The sequence below is a fragment of the Gadus morhua genome, chromosome 5 (genome assembly GCF_902167405.1).
Source record: "Gadus morhua chromosome 5, gadMor3.0, whole genome shotgun sequence".
NCBI classification, from domain to species: Eukaryota; Metazoa; Chordata; class Actinopteri; order Gadiformes; family Gadidae; genus Gadus; species Gadus morhua.
Window position 1 is genome coordinate 1,098,639 of NC_044052.1, and position 23,454 is coordinate 1,122,092.

The 23,454-nt window shown below is 43.1% G+C and overlaps 1 protein-coding gene across 2 annotated transcripts in view; it reads right to left on the reverse strand.

Annotated features, from left to right (window-relative positions):
- Window positions 1–19,026, reverse strand: part of zgc:123321 (Protein YIPF5-like) — a 29,128-nt gene extending 10,102 nt beyond the window's left edge. Inside the window, exons 1-4 of one of the 2 annotated variants that reach the window (XM_030355964.1) lie at window positions 18,981–19,026; window positions 18,748–18,874; window positions 18,417–18,565; window positions 17,356–17,501 (exon numbers count right to left, since the gene is read on the reverse strand). In XM_030355964.1, the coding sequence (XP_030211824.1) occupies window positions 17,356–17,501; window positions 18,417–18,565; window positions 18,748–18,872 (420 nt within the window). In that variant the 5' untranslated portion in view covers window positions 18,873–18,874; window positions 18,981–19,026. Of the gene's footprint in view, window positions 1–17,355; window positions 17,502–18,416; window positions 18,566–18,666; window positions 18,875–18,980 lie in introns of those variants that run through there. The other variant, XM_030355965.1, reaches the window with a different exon arrangement.
- Between the last annotated feature and the right edge of the window lie 4,428 nt (window positions 19,027–23,454).

Below are 23,454 nucleotides of genomic sequence, written 5' to 3' on the forward strand. Positions count from 1 at the left end.
TACTTAATTTTTACTTGATCCGCTGACCGCTTGGGAGCCATCGGGGTACATATTTTTTTAGAAGAAAAGAGTTTTGTGGTAGGAACGTTAAGAATGCTTGACTGGGATATTTATAGATTCATGGCTCAAATATTAAGGATCATGCTTTTGACGTGTAACACACATTTACGCGGTCAGCGATCCGCTGCCAGGCTTTGGTTCTCCGGGTTGCAGAGGCTTTAGCGTTCCCTTTTCATGTGATAATGTCCTTCTCCTAGTCATAGCTCTCCAGGAGAACCTGGAGTTCCATTTCATTGAAATAAGCGGCCTGTTTCGCCATTTCGATCAGGGTTTCCATGATCCATACATCACGTCTTTATAGGTTTGGCGTGGACACGCACAACCCTGTGTTAACCAACCCCGAGTTGATTGAACTAATGCATAACCTGTGCGGTGGAACTGACAGCTCTGGTTTAGTTGGCACAGGGTCAATCAACCTAGAGTTCAGCGTTAACTCTGTGTTTGTTAAACCTCCGTTCGTGGAATACCCCAAAGGCGTCCACACGAATCCTAACACGAAAACGCATAGGGACGTTTTTATCTTATCCACCCTGCAACCTGGTTTAAAAAAAGTGTGTTTTCGGGCACCAAAAACGCCAAATCCCTCTGTACAGTCGGCCCAAACACACAAGACGTATTGAGTTTTTCCCCAAAAATCGTTTCCATGTGGACGGGGCCTGAGCCTTCAGGGCGCATTCACACTATGCTCCGTCCGTCCGTCGATGGATCTCATTGACTTTGCATAGAACGCTCTCGAAATGCAGGTGGACCCTGCATTTTCATTTTGGGTCCGTCCGTTCTGTGGGCTCTCGCATCAAAAAGTTGAGCAGAGACGTATCAGTCTGCCAATCAGATCACGGTTTGGCAAATACAATTCACGGGACTACTGGATCCATTTTGCAATAACAAGCAGGAAAGAGCAGGAAGATTCTGGCCGTTGTATTTTTTTCAAGAAATGTTGAATCAATAGGATTGTTTTCAGTCATCTGTTGTTTGTCATCTTTTGTATTTATATCCACACATCAGTTTTGTAGCGGGAAGTGATTTGATTGGCAGCAGGCTGCGTGTACAGTCCCCTATACGTCAGACACGCCCTCGGCCATCCGTGGACGGATGCATGTAGTGTGACGCCGCATTCACACTACATGCGTCCATCAACGGATCGGGGCTTTCATGTTTTCCCGGGTTGTATTACAAAGGCAATTTCATTGGACAGGGTACTTGAGAATATTTCTCAACTTTTGATGCAGAACACAGAGCCGAAAGGACGAACGGACCCACAATGCATTTCGCGAGTGCCCCATGCAAAGTCATGGCCGATTGACTTTGTCAGAAATGATGGGGATAACTTCCCTATGCAACATGTCACATGACTTTAAAACTTGCGGGCGCTCCCTCCGTCTGCATTTCTGTGCATATGGTCTCAAATAAATGTGGACATAAGACACTCCCCTCAACATATCTAAACGTTGCCCTAGTTGGTTGGAATTATCACGTGGAATTTCCCACGTGAGGAATTACATATTTCCTTTAAAAGAGACATGCTCCCTCTCCCAAACTATGCTTGTTCAAACCACGAGAAGTGCACCTGATTCTGACATCACGTGGTGGGAACTTTACGTGTTTTTGACTAGTTCCGGCGGATTCTCAAGTCTCGTGCATGCATGCGCGCAAATGCAGACGATCTGAAACACGCCTACTGAGATCCGTCGACGGATGCAGTTAGTGTGAGGGCACATTCACACTACCTCCGTCCATCGACGGATGGGGGCTTTTTGACGCATGTGTTTTTTCCCGGGTATTATTGCAAAGGCGATTTCATAGGACAATGTATTTGCGTACATTTGCAAAGCGCGATGTGATTGGCCGACGTATCCATCGCTGTCTGAAAAGCTGAACATTTCTCAACCTTTGACGCACGGAGCCGAAAGGACGGACGGACCCACAATGCACTTTGCGAGCGCTGTATACTGTCCAATGAAATCGCCTTTGTAATGCAACCCGGGAAAACACATGGATACTTCAAAAAGCCCTCATCCGTCGATGGCCCAAGTAGTGTGAACGAGGCAGGAATGCGCCCTCAATGCGGTGTCACTGTCTAGCCAGCAATGTCATTTTAGAGCTCGTAAGTCCACCCCTTCCGGTAGAGCCCATTTTTATATGCCTTGGTCCCAGTTTTTATATGCCTTGGTTTACACATATGTTGTTTGTGGATTTAAATGACAATTTTTCATGTCAAGAGTTTGACCGTTTAATGTGCAATTGTTCAGTTAAAGGCTGTAGAGAAAACACAATGAGAAAGACTGCACGTCTCGTATGTGACGACACACTCCCTGCGAATGGCGTGGACTAGACCGACAATCTTCCCATCGGCATAACAGAAAATCTACACATGCCCCGACTTATAATGGTTTTCACCTCTTTCGATGCTGTTATCCTCCCCTTGGAAAAAAGCGGTGAAGTGGAGCAGAGAGATTGCCATGTCTGTACCAGAGTGGTGGGGACGTATATCATTCGCGTCGAGAGCAGCGAGAAGCTGTATTTCACAAAGCGGCCTCACACAAAAGCTAACATTATCAAACTTATTCAATTTTTTTTTTGTTTTCTTTGCATGAAAAATTATAATTTAAATCCACAGACAACATATGTGTAATCCAGGGTATATAAAGACTGGGAACAGAAAATAATGACTTTCTCTCCATTGAAACTCAATAATTTTTTACGATCTCATAGCTCCCATGGGGGTCTACCGCAAGGGGCGGACTTACGAGCTCTATAGAGCTTGTAAGTATGCCCCTTCCGGTAGACCCCTCATGGGACCTCTAGGCGAGGAAATTAGAATCGGAGTCAATGGAAAGAAATGTATTATTTTCTGATCCCAGTCATTAAATGCCTTGGATTACACATATGTTTTGTCTGGGTCCAAATAATATTTTTTTATGTAAAAAGTTTGACAGTTTATTGTGCAAATGTTCAGTTAAAGGCGATGGAGAAAACATAATGAGAAAGACTACACGTCTCGTATGTGACGTCACGCTTCCTGCGACTGGTGTGGACAAGACCGACAATCTCCCCATCGGCATAACAGAAAATCTCCACATGCCCCGACTTATAATGGTTTTCACCTCTTTCAATGATGTTATCCTCCCCGTGGAAAAAAGCGGTGAAGTGGAGCAGAGAGATTGCCATGCCTGTACTAGAGTGGTGGGGACGTATATCATTTGAGTCGAGAGCAGCGAGGAGCTGTAGTTCACAAAGCGGCCTCACACAAACCCTAACATTTTCAAACTTCCTCGCGAATTAATTTTGTTTTCTTTGCATGAAAAATTATAATTTAAATCCACAATCATATGTGTTATCCAGGGAATCTAGAGACTGGGACCAGAAAAGAATGACTTTCTCTCCATTGAACCCCATTCTAATTTTCCTTCTCCCGGAAGAGGCGGACTTACGAGCTCTATTGCATTCGGCGTGCAATACCGTTGGTCACCACAGGAGTCGAGAGTTTAGCTGTTTATGAGCGCTGTTCAGCACGATTCCATTTGGACGATTAATACTTAAAGGGATACTTCACCAATTTAGAACCGGCGTTCTATCATTATAAAATCGCTATTGTAATATAAATAAATATATAAATAAATATCAGTCTAAACCAGTCTCCCCTTGGCCCATTTTTTCTCATCTAATTTTCTCCCGAAATGACGTCAAATGACGCGTTTGACGTCATTTCGGGAGAAACCTCTTGTCCCGCTAGAAGGGCCGAGGACTACAACACACTTTTGGTGGCAAATTTTTCCACCAATAAGGAATGAGAGGGGGCGGGAGCTCGCGTACTGAGGGGGAATGAGGGGGATGGGAGACCGACAGGTGGGCGGGGCAGCGATCGCTATGCACTGTGGTAGTTGGAGGTTTTCTTACTTTGAGCCAGAGAGACAATGAAAACACTCTTTCTGCCTTTTTTCAGGCTAGGATGAACCGATTTCAATTTTTTTTTCACATTTATAATACATTGAATCATTTAATTCATAAAACCTTCATATTCCCACCGGTGAAGTATCTCTTTAAATGGATGTAGTATTTGCTATATGTCAGATTGACAAAGTAATTGTATATATTGTTTGTTAGGGCTTATTATTTATAAAACACACTTTAGTATCATGAAGCAGGAAAGCCAATATCTGCTGCAGGTGGACCAGAGCTTTATACCCTGTCTCTGTTTATTTGATGACCCATTGTACAGGCAGTAAAACCCTCTGCCTCCATTACTGAGAGTGTCCCAGTCCATACCGCACAAGACAAACACAACGCAGGTTACAGTGGCATTATTTTGTCCTGATTATTATAAGAAAAAAAAAGAAGAAATGTATATTTATGTTATGCATTCGAATGCGGAAACTAACCTTAAATGTCAGATTTGCATTGAGAATAAAACAAATGCCATCCATTTTGTCTTGGCAAAACAGAACCTTGATATACAGTATGTTACGCATTGCTGTTCATTGATATGGGGGCTAAAATGAAAATTATCTCTGCACCGCTCCCCGGGGGAGAAAAACAGCTAGTCGAGAGCATTACCCCATTGCTCTGTCCAACAAACTGTTCCGTCATTAGCACCCCGAGATGCGTTGGAAGAGGTGGCGGAGTAGCTTTGGTATTTAAAAATCGTTTAAAGATTCGGACACTGTCTACTGGGAATTACTCTAGCTTTGAGCTACAGTGCGTAAAAATAGAATCCACTACAACTCCGTTGGTCTGCGCATTGGTTTACAGGCCTCCCAAGCCAGATAAAGACTTTATTAGCGATTTTTCTGACTTTCTGTCGCAATTTGTACCATTACATGACCGTCTGCTGATATTGGGTGATTTCAATATCCATGTCTGTTGTCCAGGCAGACCCATGGTCAGCGAATTCTGCCACGTCCTGGATTCCTTCAGTCTTCTCCAGCACATAGACAAGGCTACTCATGTACTCGGACATAGTCTTGATCTTATTCTCTCCTATGGGATTTTTATTGACAAATTAAACATCGAGGACGCATCGTTCTCTGATCACATGCCTATTGTGTTTGATATCACACTATCTAACCCCATGTGTACAGTTAAAACCCCAGGCCTTTTTTCCCGTTATATTAACTCCCACACTGCAATCCAGTTCTCTGAAATGTTCAAAAAAACTGCATTCTCAACTGCTGATCGGCTTCCCTCCAACCCAGATGAATTGATTTCCCTCTTTCATTCCTCTTGCTCAGACATCTTAAACTCTGTAGCCCCCCTTAAATACAGGCGGCCCAAATTGACATCCCAACAGTGGTTGGATGAACCCACCCGCTCTTTTAGACAGGCCTGTCGGAAAGCTGAACGAAGATGGAAGAAAGACCATCTTACTGTTTCTTTTGACATTTTTAAAAATGCACTGTTGACTTATCAGGCAGCAGCCAAAAAAGCCAGAACCAAACATTTCTCTGATATTATAAATAAAAATTCCCATAGACCCCAAATTCTGTTTGGTACCATAAACTCCATTATCAACCCCCATGTATCCCCAGATGCTGACGCATCCACTGACATCTGTGAAAAATTCTTAAAATTTTTCACTGAGAAAATTGAAAACATCAGATTCCAGTTTAACCCCTCCCCATCTGACATTACGCCTGGCTGTTCAGGTGCTACAGTCATTTTTAACACATTCAAACAAGTTTCTTTAGAGGAGCTTAGGGAGATAGTCTCACATATGAAACCCACATCTTCCCCTCATGATGTTGTCCCATCCCATATCATTAAGGACACTTTTGATACAGTTGGCCCAAGTATTCAAAACATCATTAACTCCTGCCTAGCTTCTGGCACAGTCCCTTCATGTTTTAAGCATGCGGTCGTCCAGCCTCTGCTTAAAAAACACAACCTGGATGCTAAGTGTCTAAAAAATTATCGCCCAATTTCTAAGCTTCCTTTTATTTCTAAAGTGATGGAAAAAGTTGTCCTGTCACAACTGCAACCTTTTTTAGATTTAAATGAAATATCAGAACCTCTTCAGTCAGGCTTTAAAACTCTCCATAGCACTGAAACGGCTTTGTTAAAGGTGACAAATGATCTGTTACTCACATTAGATTCTGGTGAAAATGCTATCCTGGTTTTATTAGACCTTAGCGCTGCCTTTGATACTGTGGATCATAACACTCTTCTGACCCGCCTTGAACAGTGGGTTGGTATTAAAGGCACAGCCCTCGATTGGTTCAGCTCCTATCTGAAACATAGGACTTTCTCAGTATCCATCAGTCAGTTCTTTTCATCCACTGCTCCTGTCTCCTATGGGGTCCCACAAGGGTCCATCCTTGGACCAGTCCTTTTTGGCCTGTACATGCTCCCGCTAGGGAACATTATCAGGAAACATAACATCTCATTCCACCTCTACGCAGACGACTCTCAGCTGTATCTTCCACTGAAGTCTAAGGACTCTTTACAACCTCTCCTGGACTGTCTGGATGATATTAAAGGCTGGATGGCAACTAACTTCCTTCAGTTAAACAGCAATAAGACAGAAGTCATGATCTTTGGCCCTCCTAAATCAAAACACACTCTTGTCAGCAACCTAGATAACCTTGAACCTTTTGTCAAGTCCCATGCTAGAAACCTTGGTGTCATCCTTGATTCAGAGCTTTGTCTTGACAAACAAATTTGTGCTGCTGTCAAAAACTGTTTTTACCAGTTACGCGTAATTGCCAAAATCAAACCTTTCCTGTCTCCTAAAGACCTTGAAAAAATCATCCATGCCTTCATTACATCACGGCTGGACTATTGTAATTCCTTATACATAGGCCTACCCCAGTCCCTACTAAACCGCCTTCAGATGGCCCAAAATGCAGCTGCAAGACTGCTGACGGGCACTAAAAAACATGACCACATCACACCAGTTCTTGCCTCCTTGCATTGGCTTCCTGTTAATTTTAGAATTCAGTTCAAGGTTTTACTGATTGTTTTTAAAGCTCTTAATGGACAGGCCCCTAGTTACATTTCTGACCTTATCCATCCACACCAAGCCCCCAGGTCCCTCAGATCATCTGGCAATGCTCTCCTCCATGTGCCTCGGTCAAGGCTCAAGCGAAAAGGTGACAGAGCCTTTGCAGTTGCAGCGCCACGGCTGTGGAACCAATTGCCCCTGGACATTAAAAAAGCTCCGTCCATCCTTGTTTTTAAGTCTAGGCTCAAAACTCACCTTTTCACTCTATCCTTCCCAGCTTCCTAACCCTCCGGCTGTTGCTCCATCTGTAACTCTGTATATGTCTCTTGTTGTCATTGCCGTCTCTGTTCCTGTTGTCATTGTTTCTGTTGATCTGTCTGCCTACTGTTGCTCGTCTCATATTGTAATTATTTGTTTACTTATTTTTATTTTATTTTATTTTATTTATATCACTATTATGTACAGCACTTTGGTCAGTGAAAGCTGTGTGAAATGTGCTTTATAAATAAATTTTACTTACTTACTTACTATTGCAAGCGAGGTGGAAAAAACTTTGGTCGTACAAAACAGCCTCTCGCACCTAACAGCCTCTCGCGAATTATGTTCTGCTCTCCCGCTCAAATTAAATGTAGGCACTATGGGGGAGGGAACCAAGGCAGGGCGGGCACTCCTGTGATTGGCCGTTTCTGAAGAGCTACGGTTAACGTTATGGACTATACAAAGACTAATATTGATGTTTAGCTACACTAACATATTTCTCAGAAAAATACTTGGATGAAATTTGACACAAGCCATAGTTTTCGTTCATCACAAATGCCCGAATTCAGCCAAGGGTTTCTTATCTGAAGGGACCTCTCCCCAGACGCCGTTGTCTTCTTTGTTTCAGCCATTGACTGTATAGTTCAGCAGACTTCCATGACTAAGGAGGGCTGTCAATCAAATCTCGCTTTTTTAGAAACAGCCAATCACAGGAGAGCCCGCCCTGCGTTGGTTCCCTCCCCAGCAGTGCAAAATTTAAATTTGAGCGAGAGAGCAGTTTTTCCCCCCTCTCGCCTGCAACGTCGTAATGCTCTCTTTAGATGTGCTCCTTGCTCAGGGAGCAGTGCTCTGATGGGCCTTTCACACCAAAAAGAACCAAGAGCCAGTTCCGGCCTGGTGCTAGGGCTAGTTCAAAACAGGTTCCAGCCTTATCCCAGTTATGAACCAGTTGGTTTCACACTGGCCAGAGTCAGCCATGGAGCCGGCGAGAGCAACGTCATGACGTCACTGCAAACGTCTCCGCTTTCCCAGCAACCCTCGCGCCTTGCCGGAACTGTACAATAAGAAGAAGAAGAACCCTCGCGCCAGTTTCAAACACAACAACAGCAATTTCGTCTTCTTCACGTCAATCCGTGCATAATAATCCGTGCATGGTTCGTTCTTTGAATATTCTGATTTAAAACAAAATCAGAAAAAACAATTAACAGAGTAGTTTTTTGGTTTTTCTGATTTGGTTTTGAAGCCGAAAAAGGGCAAAAGGAATTTAAAAATAAACGGTATTTTTCTGTTTTTTTTTAAAAAAATTATGTCCCCTTTAACAAACCGTCGGGGCACCAGATTGCTTTAGAGCGGTACTGATCGCGTCGTGTGTCTTTCCAGTGTCAAATAGTTCACGAATAAAATCACCATAAGGTTCAAGTGCGGCCATAACTAAGGCTAAATATAATTAGTCTATTGCTGGTTTAGGTGGTTGGCTCTTTTTTCTTTGCTGTGTTCTGCCTTTTGGTGTAGCCTATAACTATAAATGTATCTATTTTTGTTTTTCTGTTTCGGGTTTAAAAAACCAACACACAAAACACACAAACACAAATAAAATGCCGTTTATTTGTTTATTCCTTTTGCTCTTTTTCTAGAACCAATTAATTGTTTTTTCTGAATATGTTTTAGATCGGAATAATCAAAGAACGAACCATACACAGATTTATTTGAATCCGTGGATGGTTCGTTCTTTGAATATTCAGGATAATGCAAAATCAGAAAAAAACATTAACAGTCATTTTTTGGTTTTTCTGATTTGGTTTTGAAACCGAAAAAGGGCTAAAGGAATAAACAAATAAACCGCATTTTATTTGTGTTTGTGTGTTTTGTGTGTTGGTTTTTTAAACCCGAAACAGAAAAACAAAAATAGATTCATTTATAGTTATAGGCTACACCAGAAGGCAGAACGCAGCGAAGAAAAAAGAGCCAACCACCTAAACCAACAATAGACTGTGAACTATTTGACACTGGAAAGACATACGACGCGATCAGCACCGCTCTAAAGCAATCTGGTGCCCCGAAGTGCTCCGTTATGACGGTGAGGAGGTTCTGTGTAGAGCACAACCTTCGAAGAAGAAATCTAGTTTCCGATTTAGTTTCAGATCGTCCACTCACAGACTAAGTCGCCGGCTCCCACGGAAAACAACAAAGCTGGCCATTGTAGAATGCGAGAGACTCGATGGAACGTTTGAAACGTTTTTATATGTATTTTTTTTTAATCTGCGTGCCCTTTTCCCGGCATTCATTGCGGTTTTATCTAAATATCACGCAAACAAAACAAGCAACTGGATTATTCAGTTTTCCCGTTTTGATAAAAAAAACAGAAAAATACTGTTTATTTGTATATTCCTTTCGTCCTTTTTCGGCTTCAAAACCAAATCAGAAAAACCAAAAAATGACTCTGTTAATTGTTTTTTCTGATTTTGTTTTAAATTGGAATATTCAAAGAACGAACCATACACAGATTCAAATAAACAGTTTTCTGTTTTTTAAATCAAAACGGGAAAACTGAATAATCCAGTTGCTTGTTTTATTTGCGTGATATTTAGATAAAACCGCATGATGAATGCCGGGAAAAGGGCAGGCGGATTAAAAAAAAATACATATAAAATACATATAAAGAGTGTTCGAGCGTGCAGAGATAATTTGCGCACTCGCAGTTAACATCTACGCTTGTGAAATAATATAATACGCCCGAATGCATGTTTTATCACAATAGTGCTTTATGGCACTATAGTGTCGCCATAGCTTTGGGAGACCTAACGAACAAACTATTCTGTGGTTTAGGTTGGAGAACAGGCTGCGAAATAATAAAGGACGAGATCTGGGCCCAGTTTCCCGAAAGCATCGTTAGCCTAAGTGGATTGTGAAGTGCGTCGTACGAGCATCGTACAGTTTTCACATCGTTTCCCGAAAGCATCGTTGGTAACGAACGTTGTAAAATCGCTTGTAGCTAGCGAGGACTCCATAACCATGTTCCAATATCCATACTATCCGTACTTACTAGCCTAAGTTTGAGTACGTAGGGCCTTCCGATTCAGATCGGGCGAAAATAAGTGTACTGAAAGGACCCGGATGGTGTACTCAAACGGTCAAATCGCGAAGTACACTTTTCGATGTACACTTTTCGTACTCAACGGCAGCCATCTTAGCTACGTAGCGGAAGAGGGCGGAGCCAGGCTGAGCCAAAGTCGCCGCAGTTTCCACATAGCCATTAATAGTCATTTTGTAGTTTTATTAGCTTTTATAGCTTTTTATAGCTGCTAGGCGTAAAGAGTTCACCATTCAAAGCGGGATGTTTATTGCGAGGGAGGAGCCGCGGCGGCAGTCGTGATCGTAATTTCCGGTTAGTGCACCACGGAGTATTCGATTTGGAACAACACTGACATGAAAATGAGCGCACTTAGTGAGTGTGGATAGTGTACTTCGTTTAAGTGTACTCATGGAAGTATGGATATCGGAACACGGCACGTACTCGTAGGACGCTAAGAGCAACGTTAGCCTACTATAGCCTCAGTGGCGTCACCAGCGGACATTCCTAGTATTGGATGCGTTTTATTACAACACATCCAATACCAAGGAATGCCCAGCTTGAGCCATTTCGCAAGCAAAAACAGTGGTTACCGCCGATATATTAATCATAAACTACTGTTAGATTTAAACAGCAAAGATAGACATGTTAGAAGTCAACAACAACATAATTTATGACAGCAATTAAAACTTCCAAAAACACATGTGCAGCCAAAATGTCCCGATCAAACGTCACGTCACAAGACATATAATAAAATAAAATGATTCCATTGCTCTCCATTTTAATTCAACCATCGTGGTTAAAATGTCCTCATATTGATCAATGACAGAAGACTAGAGATGTATCATGCTGAGACAAGCGGGTGTCGGAGAATTTCTGCAGGCGACTTTGTTGCAATTGTTTGCATTAAGCACTGTAGGCGCTGGCGTGTGAACGGAGCGTTCCCCCGGGTCAAAGTTCAGCGAAAGGCCGATCCCCCCCCCCGTCAACAACTTTAAGAGACCCCCACTGAGATGGATTCATAAATCGAACCCTGCCTATAGCCTACTTCATCCTGCCCAACAATATGGGCAGAATCTAGACCAAGCTCTCCTAATCGGGTCACCAGTAGCCGTGTGTCAATGCCTAGCCTCTGCGTTTGAATGATAATGAATGAATGCAACGTTGCATTTTTAATGTCTACAAATATTCTAGACTAGAGAGCCAATCAATGAAACTTTATGCAGAATCAGATGAAGTCGATTCTTTGCTGCCCTAAGTATGTTTCACAAATCAGCACATTAAGATAAATGTAGTTGTCACACAAGCTATTTTGGATTTTTGTAATATGGAATTATTTCAGGGGGGGAAATGCAGTAAAAAAATGTATGCACAGTGCGTTCAGGATTAGGACTGATATATATGTCAGTTCCTCTCCTGGAACCGTCACCTTATCGTGGTGGAGAGGTTTGCGTGTCCCTGTGAACCTGAGGGCTGTGTTGTCTGGAGCCTTGTGCTCCTGGTAGGGTCTCTCATGGCAGAGTGGTCTCAGGTGAGAGGCCAGACTAAGAATGGTTCAAAAATCCTCAATGAATATCGAAAAAAGAGGAGATGTGACCCGGCCCGGAGGAAGCCCGGGGCCCCCGTCTGGAGCCAGGCCCAGACGGAGGGCTCGATGGCGAGCGCCTGGTGGCCGGGTTTGCCACGGAGCCCGGTCGGGCACAGCCCGAACAAACTACGTGGCACCCCCCCTCTCTTCATCTCATGGGCCCACCACCTGTGGGAAGACCCGTTGGGGTCGGGTGCGCAGCCACATGGGTGGCAGCGAAGGTCATGGGTCTCGACGAACCAGACCCGGGCGGCAGAAGCTGCAGAAGCTGTTTTGGACACTCGGGTAAAGAGAGGGGCGGAACTGTCAACCGACCACCATCTGGTTGTGAGTTGGATCAGGGAATGGGGGAAATTTCCGGATAGACCTGGTAAGCCCAAACGAGTAGTGCGGGTGAACTGGGAACATGCAGAATCGTTTCACTTACGAATTGACACTATCGGCAATTCTTTGTCAGCACTCCCTAGCCTTATTATGCGCAACTTTGTCCTAGCTGTTATCTGATTATTGAACTCCTCAAAGGAGTTCATTATGAATATCTGTTTCTCTTGAGTAAAATATACTGCTCTTGATCCATCAATTTTGTAAAGGTGAGTAAAATAACACAAATAACACACCCCTTTCACGGGTTGACAAATTCAAATCCTAAATGAGCTTCGTAGTACCATTTTACTCTGATCGCGAGTTGTGTCTCTGTCGATCAAGGATTTCCCAAGAAAGCCTGGGTATGTTCAGCGAGGTTGGTAGTACAGGGCACAGGAGTCCACAAACTGCAAGAATCCCTCTATTTTATAGAGGCGCTGTCACACTAAATTTGTACCGGCTGCCAAATTTGTACCGGGCGCGTCATCCATACGTAATCCATTCCAAACCTGCCTGTCAGCAGATGATCGCGTCGTCCTTTGCCGGGCAGGTTTCAAAAAACATTCGCGCTCATGTTGCCAAAGACGAAATAACATAATACAGTTAACGGATCGCTAGATAATGTAATGTTTTGTTGGGTTCCTTAATAAACACACGATGTATCTTGGAACAGACATCAATATGCAGCGCGCCAATCCAACTGCGCATGCTCCGTGTGACGGTCTAATAACTGATGTTGATATCATTACAGATAACACTTGTTTTTACTTTATATTTGTATTGTATTTAATTGTTTAATCAAATTTAGCAAGTAAACTGAGTGTTTAAAGCAGGTCAAGGACGAAATAGCACAATACAGATAACGGATCGCTAGATAGAAGGTTCGCGAATGTTCACGTCATTCGACGCGATCGTCCGTTGCCAGGCAACGAACGAAGCGATCATCTGTTGCCAGGCAGATTTGGAGTGGATTACGTATGGATGACGCGCCCGGTACAAATTTGGCAGCCGGTACAAATTTAGTGTGACAGCGCCAAAAGCTTTGGCGCCTCCGGATGATATTATGAATCCTAAACGACAGCGTCGGTTCCTCTGATGTCTCACAATGTTTCTCTTTGAGCAACCATTATTTATTTTCATATGCTCGAGAGAAAGTTATGTTGTACGTTTTCCCCCTATCCTCTGTTTGTTGGATAATGTTTTTGTCCCTTGTTCTATAACGTCTCTTCCAATTCCTTCCTGCCGACGATCAGCAGTCGGAATGGTGTGTCATGGCAATTATGCAACCTAAGCGTATTGACCAAGTCTATGGACAAGATTGCTTTTTAATGATGCTATGTAGCCTGACAAATATTTTCTTTTGAAGGATTTAAACCAAGAGTCATTTAAATTTAAAGAATTTGAAAAATGTTCACCTTTTTCGGCAGCGACGGATCCGTCATCCAATCAGATCTCGTATGCAAATGTAAGCACTGTGACGCGACTCGGGCTCTGACGATACTGGAAAGCGGGAAAGCGGGTCATCTTGCCTCGCAACAAGCAGGAAGAAGCGGGAAGAACCCGGCGAACCTATTTGATTGGCTGACGGATGCATCTGCAAAGACTACTCCCTCATCAGTTAGCCACGCCTTCCCACGTCCGTCGATTGACGGAGGTAGTGGGCATGTAGGGTTACGCGCCCGGTAGGAATGGACGTAGGGCAGAGGACGCAGCCGTTCCGTGGCGCAGCCGTTCCGCGGCGCGTACGCGTCCGGTGGAATCCCGGTGTAACGCCCCGTGCCCACTACATGCGTCCGTTGCGTGATCCCCATTGACTTTAATGGGGACGGACGCGCAATGCATTGTGGATCCGTCCGTTCCGTTGGAGCCTTCGGCTCCGTCAGAAAGTTGAAAAATGTTCAACTTTTTGGCAGCGACGGATCCGTCATCCAATCAGATCGCTGTACGGTTGCTGATTGACACCCCGCCCTCATGGGTAAAATCCTCAGTTTGTCGATGCTCATGCTAATGATCATGTGTTTTTCCCCGCGTGTGATTTGTTGACCATTATGTTAATTTTGATGTGCCTGTCCCCGGACGTGATTGGCTGCTGCATCGGAGGGCCGAGGATCCGGGAGGATAAAGCACGGGCGAGCTCAACATCCACGGCAGCTGGCCTTGGATATGAAGCTTGCCATATTGGGTCTTCGAATGGTTATTTGTTGGTTGATCGAGGTTCTTGTTAATTGCTACACGGGAACTTATCCCATGCTCTGGGCTAAATAAACAAATAAACAACTTCCAGTTAACCAAAGACATCTGGTTTTATGTTGCCACCCCTTCCCCTAGCGGGGGACGTAACAATCGCGTATGCAAATTTAAGCACTGTGACGCGACTCGGCCTCTGACGATACTGCATGGAAAGCGGGTCATCTTGCATCGCAACAAGCAGGAAGTAGCGGGAAGAACCCGGCGAAGCGATTTGATTGGCTGACGGATGCATCTGCATAGACTACTCCCCCATCAGTCAGCCACGCCTTCCCACATCAGTCAACGGACGCATGTAGTGGGCACGGGGCGTAAAGGACTTCACACACCGGCGCCGCAGCGGCGCGGCGCGCATTTTACGTGCGTCAAAAGCACGCCCCTAGCACCAACAGGAGGCGGCGCGACGGCCGCGCTGCAGTATAAAATCAGGAAGTCACCTGTCAATCCATCCATCCATCCATCCATCCATCCATCCATCCATCCATCCATCCATCCATCCATCCATCCATCTATCCATCTATCCATCTATCCATCTATCCATCTATCTATCTATCTATCTATCTATCTATCTATCTATCTATCTATCTATCTATCTATCTATCTATCTATCTATCTATCTATCCATCTATATAGCCTTAACATAGCTACACATTTACATGTATGCAGCCAGTAGATATCCATTTTAATTGAGCAAGCTCTTTTACATTTTATTGAGGTTTTTTTATTTCAACAGACCAAATAACTGTTGCCAGACAGAGGAGGGCTGCCCTTCTTCTCCTGCGCTGTAGCGGGCAAGGAGAAGACGAAGGGTTTGGGTGCACCCCATCAATGAACGGAGACAAGAACAGGGGGTATGCCACAATCTGGTCCAGGAGCTCCGTGCAGATCCTGAGAGGCACGCCAATATTTCAATTCGCCACTAAGTGTGCAATGGCAGAACCATATGGTGCAGCCTATATGATGACTTATAATCTAGTTATTATCCCTCTCTGGTATACTCTTTTGCATATATATAAATATACTTTTTTTTTATCCCTTGGGATAAATACAGTGATGTTATTGCTGTGCTGGATTCAGTAGCCAGTGTATTTTATTTGAGTGCTCGAGACACTTAATGTTATTAAATTTCCAATTGATATCGTCCTCTAGAAATTTGGAGTCTCGCTTGGCGGCTTCCCTTAGAAGCCCACAGACGTCCTTTAGCAGGCTCACTTTCTGCCTCTCCAACTCCACCAGGTCTTTGCTGCATTGGCAGCTGTTAAATGTGCTGATTGAGGCGGTGGCAGTTGAGGCGGTGGAAGGAGTTGAGTAGGTAGTAGCAGCCGAGGTAGAAAGTGCGGTGATCATGGGTGTCATGACGGGTAGGGAGGTAGGAGCAGCCGAGGTGGACTGGAGGGGGACCTGGGTTCCTCATCCTCCTGCCATTGCTCCCTTGAAGGGTCTCCCTCTTCCGTGATACCCGCATGGATATCCACTCTCCCGGGGATGCCTTGAGACGCTGAGAAGCCTATGATGGCCATGGCTTGCTCTTCCTCATCGTTGAGGGAGTGTGCCATGTTCAACCCTGCAAGAGTCAGCGTCGAAGTTCCAATGCTTTTCTTTTGGTCAGACCTGCCATTTTTTTTCTGACCTCCACATTGGACCTATTGGTACCAGTGACCCCAGTCATTCTCTCTGCTATTTCCCCCCACTTCTTAGATTGTTGCTCGTTCGTGTGGGCACCTTTGAACCGGTCGAATAACAGGCCTTTGTTGGCCTCTACCACCTCAAGGAGAATGTGAAGTTCTTCTGCTTTAAAAGTTTCTCTCCTCTTTCGAGCCTTGTCCGCCATTTTGCAAAAGGCCTTCTCTGTTTGCTGAGGGTGTTACATAGGTGTCATTTCACGTGAGCAATTAATTAATTGAACAATTACGCCATAGGCTGTTTAGCAATATAGCATATGTCAGCCTAAGCCTAATCAATTGTGTTCTAATATTTCATTTTATTGTATTCTATTCTTTTTACGTTCGAAAGATCATTCGTGAGAATGTTGGTACGATTATTGATCCATTGTTATCGGAAAAACTGAGCCCTGTAAGATATTCTAGAAACCCGAAGAGAAGAAAGGGATTGTTGACGTTTGCGGACTCCCGGACACCCCGCCGGAGCTCTCGCCATACTCCCGGAGGGGCGGGCGGAGCGGGAGACAATCCCTTTCTCCTCCGTGTCGCAGTTCAGTCTAGACTTCAGGGAGTAAAAGCCAAAGTTCCTTTCCCCCAATTCCTTCTCAACCATGGCCGAGATAACCCCCACTACGAGTAGTACCAGAGATGTCGGAGAACCCAACGCAGTCTAGTCTTTTCACCAAATGGGAGCTCAACGCAATTTTTATGCTTTGTTGTGTTATTATGTTGCATGTTATGTGCTATAAAACACCTACAGCAAAACAGTTATCCAAATAACAAAGAAGAGTACAACACTCACGTAACAGTGTGTGTATTCACACACATACCTGATGTGCCGCTCGCAGGTATAAGCTCATTGTCTCATTGGCGGGCCATATTCTCGGGGCGGGCAAAGCAGAGAAAGGTTATATAACCTTTCCCCTTAGGACGACATACGGGGAAATTTCCAAATCTGTCCATCTGAGCTTTCATTTTCTCGAAGGCGGAGCAGGATACCAAGGGCCTGCTTTACACATATCGTCATTTCTAGCCACTGGGGGATCTTAGGCAGGCTAGGGGAACTCGGATGAATGTTAGAAAACCACTTAAAGTGAAATTCTCATGCACTTCAAAGCAGCTTCTACAGATGTGTTGCAGGTGTCTAAAACACACATCAGCAGGGACTCACCATCAACAGGTTGACCCCTAGTGTGATGCAGAAGAGGATAGGGCCCGTCAGGTCGGTCTCGTTCATAATACTGCCGTCGGCCGGTTTGAACGGGTTCAAGACGGTCATGGTCTTCTGCCAGATGTGGTCAAAATTAATGCCAAGCTCTTCAGAGAGAAAGATATGGAAATGATACAAGTCAAATGATTAATTTTCCTTTATTGATGGGTATATTTTCATCATTAATGAGTGTACACAAATGTAATGTGTCAGGGAACAAAGAAAACCCCAAAACCTTGGGTCAGAATATTCTATGCACTCCAAATCTGGTATTTACTATTGAGCAGACACTGTTGTAAAAATTCTACGATATGATGATTTACATATCATTAGTAGGGGTAGGGATCACAGGGTGCCTCACAATACATAATGATACGCGATAAATGGCCCAAAATACAGATTGTATTGAGACACAGCAATCCGGCAATAATCCTGTTGATTAAGATTGATTGATATTGTGAGGCAATCCTATAACGGTATCTAAAGATATATGTCTAACTATGATACAAAATGACCGGGAAAAGTACTGGATTTCTGTGTTTATTCATGATCCAAACTAAGTTTTTCATTTTCTCTCTTTGGCTAGTTAATTTCCATTTAAGTTTAGAGATGCTGGGACGATGGAAATCTGTTTAGTGTGCCTATTTTATTAATTAAAATATTTGGTGCCAGCAATATTTGGTGATTCTCGTATCGCACGAAGAAGGGCATATTGATATTTTGTCACACCACTAATCATAAATGAGCAAAAAGGCTAGGGCCTCTCGCTGAAAGAATGAAGGAAAGAAAGAAAGAAAGAGAGAAAGAGAAAAATATGGAGAGAATGAAAGAAAGAAGAAAGAAAGACAAGCAATAGTTGTTCTAGAATGTACCTCTGCATTGCGTCATAACAGTTTGGATAAAATGTGTGTATTAACCGATGTAAGTCGCTTTGGACAAAAGCATATGCTAAATGCCCTCATTGTAATTGTAATTTGATTATACAGGCTTCAGGCTGATACGGATGATGGATGATGTTTTACCCTCAAGTAGGGGAGGCTCTTCTTCATAATAATCTGCATCTGTGCCTCCTAGTGTCCCAGCTTCTCCCCTTTGTGGCTGGAAGACATGTCCTGTGTAGCTTTGCTCTATAGATTGATCTAAAATGCCCGGCATCATGGCCTCTGTCCCACTATAGGAAGCATGAGTAAATAACAGGGTTAGGGATATAGCAGTTACAGTAGAAACTGTGGAATACTCCATAAGTAATCTGAAGTTTGGTGTTTTACTTACTCGTAACAATTTGTTAAATGTAAGACTCACAATATTGATTCCTATGCTGGATATAAACCTCAATGTTTTAAAGCAACATACTTTTGAGGGTATTCAGGATGGCGGCCACCCCAGTCGTCGTAGGTCGAGGCTACAGCCTCGGCCTGGTCGTCCACATAATACCCAGAGCTGTAGAAGTCCTGATCAAACTGTTCCATGTCCCCCATTGCTATGGAGTGGGAGAACATTGACAATGCAGCATACATAGATTGAAAGTTATTATCACGATGGGTCCATTGTGTTATAAATCTGAAATAGGATTTAATTTCCTTTACCACTCAGAGCTCAGAGTGTTCTTTCTGTGGGAGGACAGCGGAGCTAAGAATAGGTGTCTATATTTGTCCTTGTTATGGGGGTGTTACTCTATTTGCTGGACAGAGCTTTTAGCTTTAAGATTTGGATGACATCGTGCAGTGGATTTGTAAACAGAATTTATTCAGACTGCGGAAAATGAAATAGAATTGTGAAGTGAATAAAGTGTGGATTGTAAAAATATAAAATAAATTGTTTGTATTCTTTGACTTCATGTAAAACCAAAATTATTTCTAAAAGTATCTTTTTTATAAACCAATGCGTTATTTGAAAGTTACATTGATAACAACTCAATTTATATGATGAACCCCTGTTTATTTGGTCGCAGCCGACTGCTAGCCGACATAAACGAAACTCCCCTTTTCCCCGCAATGATTGAATCATTAATATGTTTTTTGCATAGTTTGTTGTTTTGTTTTTGTTAAGTCGTGTTTAGCAGACATTTCTTCTTCTGTTGTTGTGCTTTTGGTGTTTTATTTTTAAATAAAATATTGAAGGATTAAATGAAATGTAGACTCCGTGTTAGGGAAGTGATGTTTGACCTATGCTTTCCCTATCACGGATATAGTGCACTATATAGGGTGCTCGCCGTTTTGCAGTGGTGTGCGAATTCTCAGTGGTTAATTTCATGCACTATATAGTGGATTTAAAATACCCAAAATGTGAGTGTACATACGATGTTCCCTACACGTTTTTTTCTCTTTCTTTTGTTGAGCACTCTTAATTCTAAGCAGAATCTCAGAGTGCTACAGGACAAAAGGACAGTTTAAGAAAATGTATACATTTTTTAAAAAGTAGGAAACGCCTTTATGAATAAAAAGGTTTTTAGGCCAGTCTTAAAACAGTCTAGTGTCTGTGTTGCCCTTAAGTGGTCCGGGAGGCGCTGTTCCACAGTCGAGGGGCTGCAGCGGCGAAGGCCCGGTCGCCCATGGTGCGTAGCCTGGTGTTTGGGATCTGCAGGGACAGACTGTTATTGGATCTGAGCGGGCGGGTTGATGTTTGGGGAGTGATGAGTTCTTGCAGGTAAGGGGGGGCGTGACCGTTTATGCATTGGTGGGTGAGTAGGAGGACTTTGTAGTCAACGCGGGATGAGACAGGGAGCCAGTGCAGTGAGTGTAAAATGGGGGTTATGTGGTTGTATTTCCTGACTCTCATCAGGATCCTGGCAGCGCTGTTCTGGATGTACTGCAGCTTTTGGATGTTCCTGCCAGTGATCAGTGAATTGCAGTAGTCCAGTCTTGAGGAGATGAAGGCGTGGACGAGCTTCTCAGCATCTGGCAGGGTTAAAGTGGGGCGGAGCTTGGCGATGTTTTTGAGATGGTAGGAGATTTTGCACAGATGCTTTATGATCGTTGAAGGTGAGGTGAGGGTCAAACCTAACTCCTAGATTTGTGACTGTGGTTGAGAGGGGTATGACCTGAATGTCGAAGGTAAGATGAGTTATGGAGGATGACTGAACCTGGTGTGGAATGCCAACAAGAAGGGCCACGTTACTCCCGTATACCACAATGCAATGGGGTCGTGTTTTTCCGGAGGAGAAGAAGAAGCTGGATAACCGCGAAAACGAATACATTTAGTATTCTCCGGCTTTTGTTTAGAAATGTCAACAATTTATTGGGGATTTAACATAGAACATGTAACATCCAAAATGAATAAAGAAAACCCTTGATCAAGGAAATGCAACATTCAACATCATTACACAATCTCCAGCTTTCCTCGTGAGTGCCCGGTTTGTTTACATGATGTGGGCGCATCTGTCAGCGTCAGACAAATACCCGGCGCATTTACTGACGCAAATGACGTTTAGAAATGTTCAGCGTAGTGTCCGAATTCTCGTTTGTTCGTTCATTATATAGTGCACTATATCATGAACACTATATAGGGAATAGTGAGTGAGTGAATAGGGAAAGATTTGGAACACAGCTCTAGTGTTTGACCCTTTTTTTTTTTAATAGGTCCATGCAGAGTGGTAGATATAACATATCTCTCTATAGCTCTGGGTCCATGGTTTCTGCTCGTCACGTGACGTCTGCTCAATGTACACAGGTTATGTATCGTGACTTTATGAGTAATTCAGGGAACATATCGGTGATTCAAGACCGCTAATAAACTCTTTCTACGAAATGTACAGGATATGTACAGATATTATTACTGAACAGAGAAGGATCTGTAATTATGTTTTGGTTTTCGCGGCGCAGATAAGAGAAGGAAGATTCTACGCATGCGCCCAGACATGGCGGTGTTGTGTGATAGTGTATCACAGCACCATCTAGCCGCCTGACATACATATACCCAATCGAATTCCACACTTTTCCGTCAGATTTACGCAGATTTCTTCCCGAAAACGCTCGTCTAAACGCGGAATAAAAAGTGAAGACGCGACGCCACTATTGCGTCTTCTGTTCAGACAATCATGTAAACAAAGATCAGGAACATTTAACACAATACTAAACGAAACATTTAAAGGAAGAATTAACCAACCCGTCCTCCGTCGCTAAACGCTCTCATAGGTATGTTTTTAGATATTTTTTAAAGATATCCACTGAGCTTGCCTGATTGATGTACAGATAGCTTTTGTGCATATTGGATAAAGGCAGCTTCTCTGCTTTGCTTATGGATCACTTTCGGTACAGCTAAAAGATTGGCGTTGGAAGATCTAAGGTTCCTTTGCGGTTGATAGGATTTAAAAAAGCTCAGATGATATATGAAGATGCTATGCCATTTAGAGCCTTATAAGTAATTAACATAACCTTAAAATCAATTCTATAGGAGACGGGGAGCCAGTGCAGTTTAGCCAACACAGGGGTGATGTGCTCTCGCTTCTTGGTCTCTGTTAAAAGTCTAGCAGCAGAGTTCTGTATGAGTTCTAATTTCTTTATATTTTTTGGAAGACCAGTAAATAGTGCATTGCAGTGCAGTGCATTGTCTAACCTACTGGTGATAAATGCAAGGACTAGTTTTTCTGCGTCTTGTTGCGTTAAAAAGGGGCGCACTTTGGCAATGTTTCTTAGGAGAAAATAAGCTGTCTGGATAACTTTACTAATGTGGGGCTTAAAGCTTAGCTCTGTATCTAAGATGACGCCTAAGCTTGTTGCTTTTGGTTTGACCTGGTGTGTCAGGTTCCCAAGATTAAGAACGGTGTCTCGCTATGATTTTGATCCAACCAAAAGTACCTCTGTTTGGTCATCCTTTAGCTTTAAGAGGTTTTTGCTCATCCACTGATTAACGGAGGTTAGGCAAGCCATAAGGGAGGACAGGCCATCTAGGTTGGTTGGTTCCACAGAAATATATAGTTGGGTGTCATCTGCATAGCTGTTGAAGTTTACATTATGCTAACTTATGATCTTTCCTAACGGAAGCATATATAGAGAAAAGAGGAGAGGACCAAGACAGCTCCACTGGGCCACACCAAAAGGCAAGTCATGTTTTACAGATACATGATCTCCTAGACTAACATAAAAATCTCTGCAGTAATGTAGGTTTGAAATCAATTTAAACCTTTCCAGAGACCAACCCACTTTGCAAGTCGGTGAATTAGAATGTCATGTTCAATGGTGTCGAATGTTGCACTCAAATCAAAGAGAATGGATCTCAAGGATTGAGACTTTGTTTAAGTCATTGGCAAGTCTGAGATCATTGACTATTTTTACAAGGGCCGTTTCTGTGCTGTGATTTGATCTGAAACCTGATTTGAACTTTTCCAAAATACTATTTTCGTTGAGGAAGGTATTTAGCTGATAACAGACAACTTTTTCAAGTACTTTGCTCATGCCAGGTAGGTTTGATATAGGCCTGTAGTTACTCAGGATGGTATGGTCAAGATTTGACTTTTTAAGTAAAGGTTTCACAATAGCGGTTTTAAAAGCAGTCGGAAATATACCTGTTTCTAATGAGGTATTTGTTATCTTGAGAATGAGATTCATGATACTCTATCGGCATTATACACCATGGTCCTGGTCCTCATAATTGGATGATGTTCTCATGTTTAATAATGTGTTATCTTGCAGGATATAAGACGATATCTGTACGAACAGCTTCCAAGTTTGGTATGATCAGTGGGTTATTCTAGATATTGCATGTAAACAACCATTCCACTATCACTTGAACACTTTACACTTACACTTTGCTACAGCTCATTACTTATTATCATCGTCTTAGTTTATTATGTTGCTTACTTTATTTTTATTATTATTAATTATTGTGATCTATCGCTACTTATTTTGACATATTTTTACTTCTTTAGTTTATCTTGTATTGTTGCTGCAATCTGGCTGTTGAGGAACCCAGCATTAGAATTCCTACCCTCATTTGTTTAAAAAAAATTGTTCATAAGATGTAACAAATTCTGAACCTTGTGGTTCTTCTCCTCCAGTGTGGAGGGCCCTTCACCCTAACCCTGTGGTTCTCCTCCAGTGTTGAGGGCCCTTCACCCTAACC